At 49.7% G+C, this 12,282-nt stretch overlaps 1 protein-coding gene across 2 annotated transcripts; it reads left to right on the top strand.

The window, feature by feature from the left end:
* The first annotated feature begins 222 nt into the window (after positions 1-222).
* Positions 223-11,356, top strand: Gal3st3 (galactose-3-O-sulfotransferase 3). Of its 2 annotated transcripts, XM_085693508.2 has the most exons (4): positions 223-1,339; positions 2,105-2,303; positions 4,882-5,118; positions 9,636-11,356. In XM_085693508.2, exons 3-4 carry the CDS (start codon positions 4,994-4,996, stop codon positions 10,807-10,809), a joined length of 1,299 nt encoding a protein of 432 aa, XP_085549634.2. In that variant the 5' UTR covers positions 223-1,339; positions 2,105-2,303; positions 4,882-4,993; the 3' UTR covers positions 10,810-11,356. The 2 variants fall into 2 exon arrangements, with proteins under 2 accessions (XP_085549634.2, XP_085549632.2); XM_085693506.2 differs by lacking the exon at positions 2,105-2,303 and having other exon boundaries at positions 224-1,339.
* Positions 11,357-12,282: the final 926 nt, after the last annotated feature.

Genomic DNA, 12,282 nt, shown 5'->3' with positions numbered 1-12,282 from the left:
CTGCCTCAGCTTCCTAAGCTGTGAGCACACCCATTGCCCTGTTTCCTACCTTTTATTCCTACTTCCATTCCCAAAACAGGAGCAAGAACTTTTTCTGTCACCCAGCACTCAGCATCCAGCAGGCATCTAATATTTACAACAGGCACCTAATGATTACTGGGGGGGGGGGAGATCTAACTATGGGATTTTATCTTCTTGTAGGGAAAAACAAACAGAAACCTACTCAGGCCTTTCCTGGGGCGAGACACCAGGAGCCCTGCTGCCCAGCATCACTTTCCCTGCTAGTCCTGCCCTCTCAATAAGTCTGTCTGTTTCTGTGTGTGATGAAGAAGGGGAGGACACAAATGGTCTCATTCCCACCCACACACTTCAGATCTTCTTTTCCTAGCCACCTCCATTTCACCAGCTGTCCCCACAGGAGAAGTAATTGGAAAGGTGGGGGGTGGGGCACACAAGATGCAGAAAAGGTGAGGTTTGAGAGAGACAAAAGAAAGTGGAGGGGGGCGGGCTCTCTCAGACAGCGTTACAAAGAAATAGATGCCCATTTCAGTGCTGACAGTAACAGGACTCAGGAAGTTGCCTCCTGACTCCAGGATGAAGTAACAGTAAAAACCAGAAATAAACTGGAGTTTCTGGTTCCCAGTGCAAGAGACCCTAGACCTGGCAATAACTCTGGTCAGAAGTAAGACCTCTGGAGTCCTGCAGGGTCAGGCATAGGTGAATTACTAGGAGCTGCCTCAGGAGAGCTGAGGGACAAGGGAAGAGGACCAGACAGGGCTAGTGGTGGGAAGTAGAGGGGAAAAGAGAGGAAATATAGGAGGCTGCGACTGTACCTGAACCTCTAACTCAGCCTCAAGACGCTGCAGTGACCAACAGGACCCAGTAGTGCTATAATGTTGAAATTTTACTGACACCTTCCCAGCCTCGGTTTTCATGTCTGATGGAGAAAGTGTGTTGAGCACAATGGTGTTGAGCGCTCTACAAGATTGCAGGGGAAAGATCCAAAGATGCCAATATCACCGGAAAGTGCTCAGCAGCAGCAGGCAAGCTACAGGGTCCCCCTCCCCTTGCTGCTTCTCCTTTTCCCCCTCCCCTGAGCCACCAGGCCCCCGCCCCCGCCCCGCCTCCGGTGTGAGATGGGGGGCGGGCGGCAGGCAGAGCTGAGCTGAGCGGACAGACACAGACGCTGCCACCTGATCCCATCCAGGCGCAGCAAAGCAAGCTACCGGCACAGGCGTTCACGGCCCCGTTACCTTCAGACCCGGGCAGATTTCAGGAAAAGGAGCCCAGAGGAGTGGAGGGTAACCCCTTACCCAAGTTGGAGACAGAGCCTGCCTGCGTGAGTACTGCAGTAGCCAGCTGGGGCTGGAGGAAACAAGGGTGCACTGCAAAGGGGATGGGAGCCTGGGCAGTTGCAAAAGATTATCTTGGGGGCCTAGTGCCAAGAGAGCCTGAGGGGGTGGAACGGTACCCTCAGGAAGCAAGGAAGGGGATGAATCTGGCCTATTCCCTATAGTGACCAGATCTCTAGGAGCTGTTGGGAGGAAATGTGGGGCGCGGTGGGGGTGGGAGTGGGTAGTGATGGAGAAAGGAGAATGAAGAGAATTCAGAGGCATGGATAAAAGCGGGGGTGGAAAACAGAGAGCAGAGACTGGGGAAACCTGGTGCAGCGGGAAAGGGATGGAAAGATATTCAGTCTCTTAGGCCCTATTGTGTTATCCTCTCGGCCCTTTTCTCTTGGGGACCTGTGTGACCTGGGATATGCCATGCCCCAAGTCAGGTTAAAACTCCACATCACTGAGAGGACAGATCCCAATGGTCCAAGCCTCGGAGCCACTTCTCCAAGGACATCATCATCAGCCCTGGAGCTCTGAGGGGAGATGAGAAAGAGATCATTTGGGAGAAGGGTGGACATCTGGGTTAGTTTTCAAAGCTCTAGCTGGCAATACCATTTCTTCTTTGGTTCCCCAGGGAAAAGAAAGCAATTTACAAAACTGGGCAGCAGCCTGAGGTAGATTGCTCCGACTAAAATTAGCACTGCTATTCTGATAAGGCTGGCACCCTGACCTGCTGGGGAGGTGAGGGAACCTCTTTCTCGCCATAGAAAAGACACTGGAGATGGGGACTAGGTGAAGCCTCTCTGAGCAGCAGCCAGGGCCATCCCTCCAAAGCTGAGCACCAGCAGCATGGCCACCAATTCACTTCAGCCTCAAGACCAGAGGAAAACTCAGCCCAGGGATCTCCTCCAGGCCCTCACTGCTAAGTCCTCCACAACAGAAATGACCTGACCTGGCCCAGGGAAGGTAGGCCTGCCTGCTCCAGTATCCAAGTCCTACTATCTCTCTCAACCTGCAATGGTTTCTCTGGCTGAGTGTCCATATACAGGATACAGGGTTCTTGCTTTCAAATACCTGAATGTCTGTCATGAGGAAAAAAAATCTGCCTTGTGCTCTGAAAAGTGGTACCTGCTACAGCACAAAATAGGACACAAAAGGGCAGTCAAGCCTAGGAGGGTGACTGGTCCTTACAGCCCCGGAGAGGTCCTTGGGATTGTGTGCAAGAATGGACTAGACTGTATCTGGAGGTGATAAGCAGCCTATCATTGCCAGTGGCCCAAATCCCTGGTGTTCCCATTCCTGGGGACTGGTGCCTAGGGAATTCCTATACTGGTGAAGGCCTATTCCCCTTGCAGACCTTAGACAGCAAACTGGCTGGCTCCCCAGATCCGAACTTTGTAGTCGGTGGATAAAGTCCTGTTAATATAGTGGATGGGGTACCAGGAAGCACCCCCATTCTCCATGATCAGGAAAAGACTCATTTAGCTCCCCGTACACTGGCCTCCTTGGCTGACTCAGACTCCTCTGAGAAATATGGTGGTTTCAGCATGTTTAAGAGAGAAATAGACTTGCCCTCTAATTATCTCTTGGGAAACCATCTGGTCACCAAGTTCTCCAAGCAGGACTTGTGACAGAGAGAAACTTTGAGTCCTCAAAGGCCCAAGAACTTGACTTCCTCCTACTGGAGGTGAACCCTGCTCTGCCTCCGAAATCCCCAAAGTTAGGGAGGACCTGGGCTGCCTCCTCTGTGCCCTTGGTTGCCCTCTGTGGCCAGACCCTTGGCTCTCTCAGCTCCAAGATGATTACTGTCTCCCAGACTGGTGGAAGAAATTGGACCTGGAGATAAGGGGAACTATAAACCGGACATCTTTCCACCTAAATAGATTTATGGGTAATCTGGGATTAACAGGGGAGGGGGCACAAAAGAGAGAAACTGTAAGCCAAGCCCAGAGCCAGCGTTAGCTCATCCCTCCTGGGACCAGGTGTCCTAGTTCCATATCCATGCATATTCTCCTAAGGCTCCACACCCTCCTTCCCTTCCAAGAGAGCAGTGTGAGCCTGATGCGGAGTCTGAACCTGCAAGACACCCAGGAGTAAAACAGGCCTACCCTGGCCTGGGAGCAGGCATGGCTGCAGGAGCTAATGTTGAACCTGAACTGCCAACACATTCTTGAAGAGAAAGAAAGCCTGGACAGAAACCAAACGCTTCTCTTGCCTCTCTCCCTCTTCTTCCCTACTATGAAGGCTTATCTCCTGCTGGAAATTCTCAGCGATGTATCTTTATTCCCCTATCCCTGCCCCCATTCCACCCAGGATGCTTTTCCCTTTGCCTTGGCCAAGCACTTGCACCAGTCAGTTGATGGGGTCATCTTTTTGGATGTCTGGAGATCGAATCCAGACAGGGATAAAGTCCTTTCCCTAGTGGATTTAGTTCCAAGCCCTTAAAGCAGTGACACAAGCAGGAGGGCTCAGAGCTCAGAAGCATGCAGAATTACCAGACAAGGCAGGGATGAAAAATAAGGTTTCCTTAAATTATTTTTTATTTTATGTGCATGGGAGTTTTGCCTACATATATATCTGTGCACCGTGTGCATGCTTTGTACCTGCAGAGTCTAGAAGAGGGTGTCAGACCTCCTGGAATTGGAGTTACAAAAAGTTGTGTGCCACCATATGGGTGCTAAGAATCAAACCTGGATTCTCTGCAAAAGCAGCCAGTGCTCCTAACCATTGGGCCATCTCTCTAGCTTGAACAAATCAGTTTTGAATGGGAACACTCACATAAAGTTACACCTTTAATCTCAGCATTCAGAAAGCAGAGGCAGGTGGATCTCTGAGTCTGAGGTCATCCTGGAATCCTGGACTAGATAGCAAACTTCAGACCAGTCAGGATTATCAAAGTAAGACCCATCTGTCTTTTAAAAAAATTGAAATAAGAGTAGCTTTGGGTTCCCAGTCTGCTATAACTGGCTGTGTGACTATGAACAAGTGACCATCATCACTTAGGACTCCATTTCATCATTGGCTTAGTGGGAGATACCTGTGTGGTGTTAGGTGTTAGTCATAATATAGCAGGCCTGTAGCACTAATCCAACTGAAGGAGATGAGGGTTGGCTGTTTCTGAGTTTATTCTCAGGGAACTCAGGACCACCCCTTAGCTCAAAGCATCAGATGATGAGTCCTGATAGAGAGATCTTAGACTGAGACTTATGTCCTGAGCCACGTTATTGCTGATGGCAGACCTGCAGAGCTAAATTTAAATGACAGAGACAAGTTAGACACAGTCAGAGAGGTAAACACACAGGGCTCAAGAGACAGAACGGCTTTAGTCTTGATGGCTGGACACATCCCAGACCTGTAATTCCACCCAACACGAGTTTATCTGGACAGTGAGGTGATAGGGTCTTGGTGATGGAGGTGGAATTCGATCTACTCTGGCATCTCTGTTCGCCCCACTCATTTAAGCTCTCTTTTGCCGAAGTCCTACTAAGCCTGGAGTGTAGCTCCTCTGTCCGCTGCAAACCTGTCTGTTTCCTTGTTCTGCTAGGCTTTTTGGGAACACTGGCCCTGCTACTAGAGCCCCAGGACCCCCCATGAGTGCTGGTAAAGGAAATCCTGGATAGTGAAGCCCTGGCTGGTCCAGGAGTGAGCACTCCAGCATGCCACCCATCTTCCAGCGCCTGCAACAGTCCACCACGATGATGAGCCGCAGGAAATTCCTCCTACTGGTACTAGGGTGCAGCACCATAAGCCTCCTCATCCACCAGGGGTCTCAGCTCAGTTGGTAAGTGGGGAGATCTCAGTGAGGCGGTATGGATGGCCCCATAAGAGGGACTAGTTCAGAGCAACCAAAAGGCTTCTCTGGGCTTTCCTCCCTGCCTGTAATCCAAAAGTATTTTTCATACATATCCTCTAGAGCAGTGGTTCTTAACCTTCCTAATGCTGCGACCCTTTAGTAAAGTCCCTCATGTTGTGGTGACCTCCAAGTTTAAAATTATTGTTGCTACTTCATAACTGTAAATTTGCTACTGTTATGAACCATAATGCAACTATCCTTGTTTTCCAATGGTCTTAGGTGAACCCTGTGAAAGGGTTGTTTGACCCCCAGGCTGAGAACCACTGCTCTAGAGCCAGCTGGGCTACGACTGGACTCTGTAAGAGTGAGTGAATTGCTCAGTCACAGAATTACTATCCAAAATTTGACTCTAGCCTGAGTCTTTCCTACAGCATCACAGCTGAATGCTTCCTCAAGGGCACCAACAGCATTTTCTGTTGCTTCATTCTTCTGAGACAGGGTCTTTCTTCGTAGCCCTTTTTATTTTTATGTTTTTATTTATTTTATTTTTGGGTACAGATTGCTTATCTTCGTAGCCCTTTTTAAAGCTCTCTTTTGCAACCGAAAAGCTCCTCCTGGAACTATTTAGAGCAGGCTGGTCTCAAACTCAAAGACTGGCCTGCCTCTGCCTCTCTAGAGCTGGGATTAAAGGCGCTCACCACTACACCTACCTGCCCTTGAGCTCCTGATCCTCCCACCTCCATCTCCTGAGTGCTGTGATTATGGTGTGTACTACCACACCTAGACACCAAGTTTATGAAGTGCTAGAGATCAAACCCATGGCCGCAAGAATGCTAGGCTAGTATTTTACCAACTGCGTTAAATCCTAAATCCTGCAAACAATTTCCTAGTTAGTCCATTACTTAGATATAGGCCTCCATTTCTAAGATTGTGCCTTTGTCATTCCAATAGAGGGCACCAAACAATAAGAATTGGTGCTGGGCACATGCTTTTAATCCCGGCACTCGGGAGGTAGAGGCAGAGGTAGAGCCTGGTCTACAGAACTAGTGTCAGGACAGGTTCCAGAGCTACACAGAGAAACCCTGTCTTGAATATATATATATATATATATATATATATGAATTGGTTTCTGTTCCTGATTCCCTGTGTAAACCTACCAAGTCCCTAGATGTTTCAAGGTGTCAGTTTCCCCTGTATTCCTAAGAATAGTATAAATAGACCCAGTGTAACTTGCCAAAGGATTTGCTGGTTTTATAGATGATGTTTGTATAGACATTATCCTGAGCCCAAACCAGCTACACACAGGAAATCCCCATGGTGTTCTCAACCTGCTTAGAGCTGCCTTTGTCACTTGATGCTTGGACAGTACAGAAGAATCAGGAGTGAGTCAAAGCCTGTCCCCATCTGATAGGTAACCAGTAATTCCAAATGTCCTTGCTTCAGGATCAAAGAACAGAGGTGAAAACGCCATCAGGGCTATACTAAGGTTTAGAATATCTTAGCACACAGCAAAAGCTCAAAAAATGCACATATAAATAAATGAATGGGTCTCCAAAGACCTTAATAGAAACATGTAACAAGAACAACCAATGTATTGCTGCAAAGTTTGATGTTAACCCCCACACACCAAAAGTGATGAACTAGTTAAAGAAGAGAAATGAGGACGAAGACAGAAAAAGATTTGGTGACTGAGTCCTCAATTTCTATAGATTTAAAGTAAGATCCCTCAAGGATCTCCAAGGACTGTTGGCCCTTACACTATTTCTACGTTTAAAATTTACCTTAGGTCAGTGGAGGTAGCTCACAACTTTAATCCCAGTACTCGGGAGGCAGAGGCAGGCGGATCACTGAGGTTGAGTTCCAGGATACCCAGGGTTACACAGAGACACAGAGAATCCCTGCCTCAGAAAAAAAAAATTACATTAGATAGGACCAGGCATGGTGATACACACCTTTAATCTCAGCACTCAGGAGGCTGAGACAGGGGGATCTCTTTAAATTCAAGGCTAGCCCCTTCTACACAGCAAGTTCCAAGACAGCCAAAGCTACACAGTGAGACTGTCTCAAAACATTTTAACCTTAAAACTTAGCAAAGAGGACTGGAGGGATGGCTTAGAGGTTAAGAGCACAGGCTGCTCTTCCAGAGGTCCTGAGTTCAATTCCCAGCAACCACATGGTAGCTCACAACCATCTGTAATGGGGTCTGATGCCCTCTTGTGGCCTGCAGACAGAACACTGTATATAAATAAATAAATCTTAAAATAAATAAAATAAAAATAAAAACTTAGCAGAGAAGCCAGGTGTTAGTGAAGCAGGCCTGTAATTCCAGCACTCAAAAGGCTGAGGCAGGAGGACCACAAAAGCCGAATGAGAAACACAGCCTCTGCAGACTTGCCTGGGTTACAGACTAACTCTTCTTTTTTTTTCCCTCTTGGTTTTTTGAGACAAGGTTTCTCTGTAGCCTTACAGCCTGTCCTGGAACTAGCTCTTGTAGACCAGGCTGGCCTTGAACTCACAGAGATTCACCTGCCTCTGTCTCCTAAGAGAAAAATGGAGATGGCTCAGCAGATGAAAGTGTTTTCCAAGTGAACTTGATGCCAGGAGTTCCAGCCACAGATTCCAAGCTTGCCAAAGGGCATGCATGATGACTCACATCTTGAATCCCATAACTTTTTTCTTTATTTCTTGTTAATACAAGGTATCTCTATGTAGCCTTGGCTGTCCTAGAACTCACTAAGTATTCCAGGATTGCCTCTAACTCACTGAGATCTGCCAGCCTCTGCCTTGAGAGTGGGATTAAAGTGTGCACCACCACTGCCTGAATAATCCCAGAACTCTTTTTCTTAATTTATAATTTTTTTTATGTTCATTGATATTTTGCCTACATGTATGTCTGTGTGAGGGTGTCAGAAGCCTTGGAACTGAAGCCGGGCGGTGGTGGTGCACGCCTTTAATCCCAGCACTTGGGAGGCAGAGGCAGGCAGATCTCTGTGAGTTCGAGGCCATCCTGGTCTATAAGGGCTAGTTCCAGGGCAAGTTCCAAAACTACAGAGAAACCCTGTCTCGAAAAACCAAAAAAAAAAAAAAAAAAAAAAGAAAGAAAGAAAGAAAGAGAAGAAGCCTTGGAACTGGAGTTACAGGCAGTTGTGAGCTGCCATGTGGGTGCTGGAAGAACCCAGGTCCTCTGGAAGCTCCCAACCACTGAGCCATCTCTCCTCCAGCTTCGAATCCCAGAACTCCTAAGGAGATATAGGAAATGGAGACAAGAGAATCAGCAAGAAGGGCACAGTCCAACTAACCTGACCTACTCAGTACAGAGACAGAAACAAGAGTCTTAGCCTCAACAAGGTAGAAAGAACAAATTTCAAAATTGTCCTCTGATCTCCACATGCATGCCATAGTACATGTGTACGTAAACACACACACACACACGCTAGATAAATAAAAATTTAAAAACCAAGTCCACAAAACAGCTACTGAAAACAAAGCATTTATTCTCTTTCCATTTCTTTGAGTCATGAATCCAAATGTGCTAAGAACTCCTGATTCCAGGTCTTCTGTAGGTTTTTCAGTTAAGGTGTCTTCCAGACATACAGTCTTTTCTGAAGGACTGACTGAAAGAGATCTGAAAAAATTCATTCAGATAGTTTGCAGTCTTTAGTTCTTCAAGCAGGCTGATGGAATCGGTTCTCAAGTCTCTTTGAGACTGTCATCATATGGTTTCTAGGTCTGCCTGTCTCCTAATATAAATTATCCTGGCTGGACGGTGTTGGTGCAGTCCTTTAATCCCAGCTCTCGGGAGGCAGAGGCAGGTAGATCTCTATGAGTTCGAGGCAGCTTGGTCTACAGCGCAAGTTCCAGGACAACGAGGGCTACACACAGAGAAACCCTATCTTGAAAAATCAAAAAAAAAAAAATTAAATAGCCCAGTGGTGTTGGTGCAGGTCTTTAATCCCAGCACTTGGAGGTAGAGGCGAGCTGATCTCTGAGCTACAGGCTGGCCTCGAATTTACAGATATCCACCTGCCTCTGCCTCCCAAGGGCTGGAATTAAAGGTGTGCGCCACCACACTCCCCAGTTTACTACTCCCTTGCTCTTTCCCTCACCCCCGAAAAAACAAACAAACAAACAAACACCTTTATTTGTATTGTAGATGGGCTACCCTTTATTTGTATTGTAGATGGGCTATTTTGCATGCCGTGCCATATAAAGCCAGAAGAGGGCATTGAGTCCTACGGGATTGGAGTTAAAGACAATTGCGGCCAAGTGGAGTCCTGGGAATTGAACCCGGGTCCTCTTGAAGGGGCAGCAAGTGTTCGTTCATAGAGCCCATCTTAAAGGCTAACAAGCTCGGCAGGGCCCATCTTAAAGGTTACCTGCCACTTGATTTCTGCCATCACAGAATAAAGCCCAGGCGGGTCCACTTTTGCGCACTGGCCACATTTGGTCCCCCCAAATCGCCGCACCCCTGCATTTTCTCTTCTCACACACCCTGGGCTTTGCAGGTACCCCAAGTTGTTCCCTCTGAGCTGCCCGCCTCTGCGAGAATCGCCACCCCGTGCTAAGCACACGGCCGTGGCCTTCCTGAAGACTCACAAGACAGCGGGTACCACGGTGCAGAACATCCTGTTCCGCTTCGCCGAGCGCCACAACCTGACCGTGGCCCTGCCTCACCCGAGCTGCGAGCACCAGTTCTGCTACCCGCGCAACTTCTCGGCGCACTTCGTGCACCCGGCCACGCGGCCTCCGCACATGCTGGCCAGCCACCTGCGCTTCGACCGCGCAGAGCTCGAGCGCCTCATGCCACCGGACACCGTCTACGTCACCATCCTGCGCGAGCCCGCCGCCATGTTCGAGTCGCTCTTCAGTTACTACAACCAATACTGCCCGGCCTTCCGGCGCGTGCCCAACGCATCGCTCGAGGCCTTCCTGCGCACGCCCGAGGCCTACTACCGTCCCGGTGAGCATTTCGCCATGTTTGCGCACAACACGCTGGCCTACGACCTGGGAGGTGACAACGAGCGCAGCCCTCGCGACGACGCGGCCTACCTGGCGGGCCTCATCCGCCAGGTGGAGGAGGTCTTCTCGCTCGTCATGATCGCCGAGTACTTCGACGAGTCGCTTGTCCTGCTGCGGCGTCTGCTGGCCTGGGACCTGGACGACGTGCTCTACGCCAAGCTCAACGCGCGCGCCGCCACCTCACGCCTGGCCACCATCCCCAAGGCGCTCGCCCGGGCCGCGCGCGCCTGGAACGCGCTCGACGCGGGCCTCTACGACCACTTCAACGCCACCTTCTGGCGCCGCGTGGCGCGCGCTGGCCGCGCATGCGTGGAGCGCGAGGCGCGCGAGTTGCGGGAGGCCCGCCAACGCCTGCTGCGCCGGTGCTTCGGCGACGAACCGGTGCTGCGACCCGCCGCCCAGATCCGCACCAAGCAGCTGCAGCCGTGGCAGCCTAGCCGCAAAGTGGACATCATGGGCTACGACCTGCCTGGCGGCGGTGGTGCCGGCCCTACCACGGAGGCCTGCCTCAAGCTTGCTATGCCTGAGGTGCAATATTCAAACTATCTGTTGCGGAAGCAGAAGCGCCGAGGCGGTGTGCGATCGAGGCCAGAACCGGTCCTGGATAACCCTCCCCCTCGGCCCATTCGAGCACTGCCCCGCATCCCCCAGGCTACCTGAGTTCTGTCCGCCTCCTGTACTCAGGTCTTGCTCCATTAGGGCCCTTTTATCCCCCACGGGCTTGAGCCCTGTGTCCAAATGAGGTGCATCTATCTGCATCTGAGCCTGCCATCCCAGTGTCGCCTGAACCCCACTTTCTGGGATGGCATTGATGGGCCACCCACTCCTTCCCAACTGGTTGGTGACTTTGACAAGAGATCCAAGGGCGTTCCAATACTGCCCACCCTGCCTTTTTCTGGGGACTGAGCACCCCACCTGTCTTTTTGGGGGCTGAGCCCCCACCTGTGTGAAGTGGATGACCACACATCCCAGAGAGGGCCTAAGTCCTGGGAAAAGGCCCGTACTTCCTGTCAGCACCTGAGCTTTTGTTCTTCCCAGGGCTGCAGAGGTCCCCTACTGTCTGTCTTCCAGGTTCTGTCTTCCCTAGACACCGAAGCTGCTCCCAGACACCCAGAACTAAGAGTTCCTGGGTTGGGCTTTTTGTTTGGTTCTTCTTCTTCTTCCTCCTTCTCCTCCTCTTCTTTTTTAATAAAATAACTTTAAATTATGCCGGGTGTATGTCAGTCATTGAAAGCTAGTTTGAGGATGAGGCAGATCTTTGAGAGATGCTGTGACTGAACCCAGACCTCATCAAGTTCCTGCTGCCCTTTCCAGAGTTCCACACCCTTTCTCAGTCCTTCGACCTGGCATACCCACAGTGACCAGAGCCTTCTGAGCCTCACTTATTTGCCCAAATGCCTCTATTCATTCAGTTCAACCACATTTCCCTAGCATCAAGTTTGGGAACGCAGATGAACAAGAAAGATAGGGCCTTAAACCTCAAGGAGCTCCTAGGGACTGAGTCAGAAGCAAACCTGGGACTGCCGCACAGTGTTGACAGACTGGGAGCAGGGTCACTTTCAGGCAAGGGGGTGGGACTTAACTCCAGTGTTACCTCCCCCTGGAAGACCTTGACTTCACCACTGGACAGTCCATTCCACAGAAGCTCTGACAGGGCATGATGGCAAATGCCTTTAATCCCAGCACTGACTGGGAAGTGTTTGAATTTGAAAGCAGCTTGGCCTACATAGTTCTAGGCTAGTCAGCTATATAGTGAGACCCTGTCCCCCAAAACAAACAAAAAGAGAACTAGGAGGGCTGGAGAGATGGCTCAGCGGTTAAGAGCATTGCCTGCTCTTCCCAAGGTCCTGAGTTCAATTCCCAGCAACCACATGGTGGCTCACAACCATCTGTAATGAGGTCTGGTGCCCTCTTCTGGACTACAGGCATACATGCAGACAGAATATTGTATACATGATAAAATAAATATTTAAAAAAAAAAAGAGAGAACTAGGAATTCTGTTGCTTTCTCTAGAGCTACCTTGAAGTAGCTAGGCAAGTAACAAAACAGCAGCTCACATGGCCGCTACTCTTTTAGAGCTTTGCTTGAATTGATTGGTGAGGGAAACACTACTTCCCATATGATGGAACTGT

Source organism: Myodes glareolus, chromosome 7, assembly GCF_982192425.1.
Source record: "Myodes glareolus chromosome 7, mMyoGla1.1, whole genome shotgun sequence".
NCBI lineage: Eukaryota > Metazoa > Chordata > Mammalia > Rodentia > Cricetidae > Myodes > Myodes glareolus.
This window is presented reverse-complemented; position numbering and strand designations above follow the sequence as displayed.

Coding starts and splice junctions, on each gene's coding strand:
- Gal3st3 (XM_085693508.2), top strand. CDS start 4,994: ATGCCACCCATCTTCCAGCGCCTGCAACAGTCCACCACGATGATGAGC. Junction 5,119..9,635: donor CAGGGGTCTCAGCTCAGTTG/GTAAGTGGGGAG, acceptor TGGGCTTTGCAG/GTACCCCAAGTTGTTCCCTC.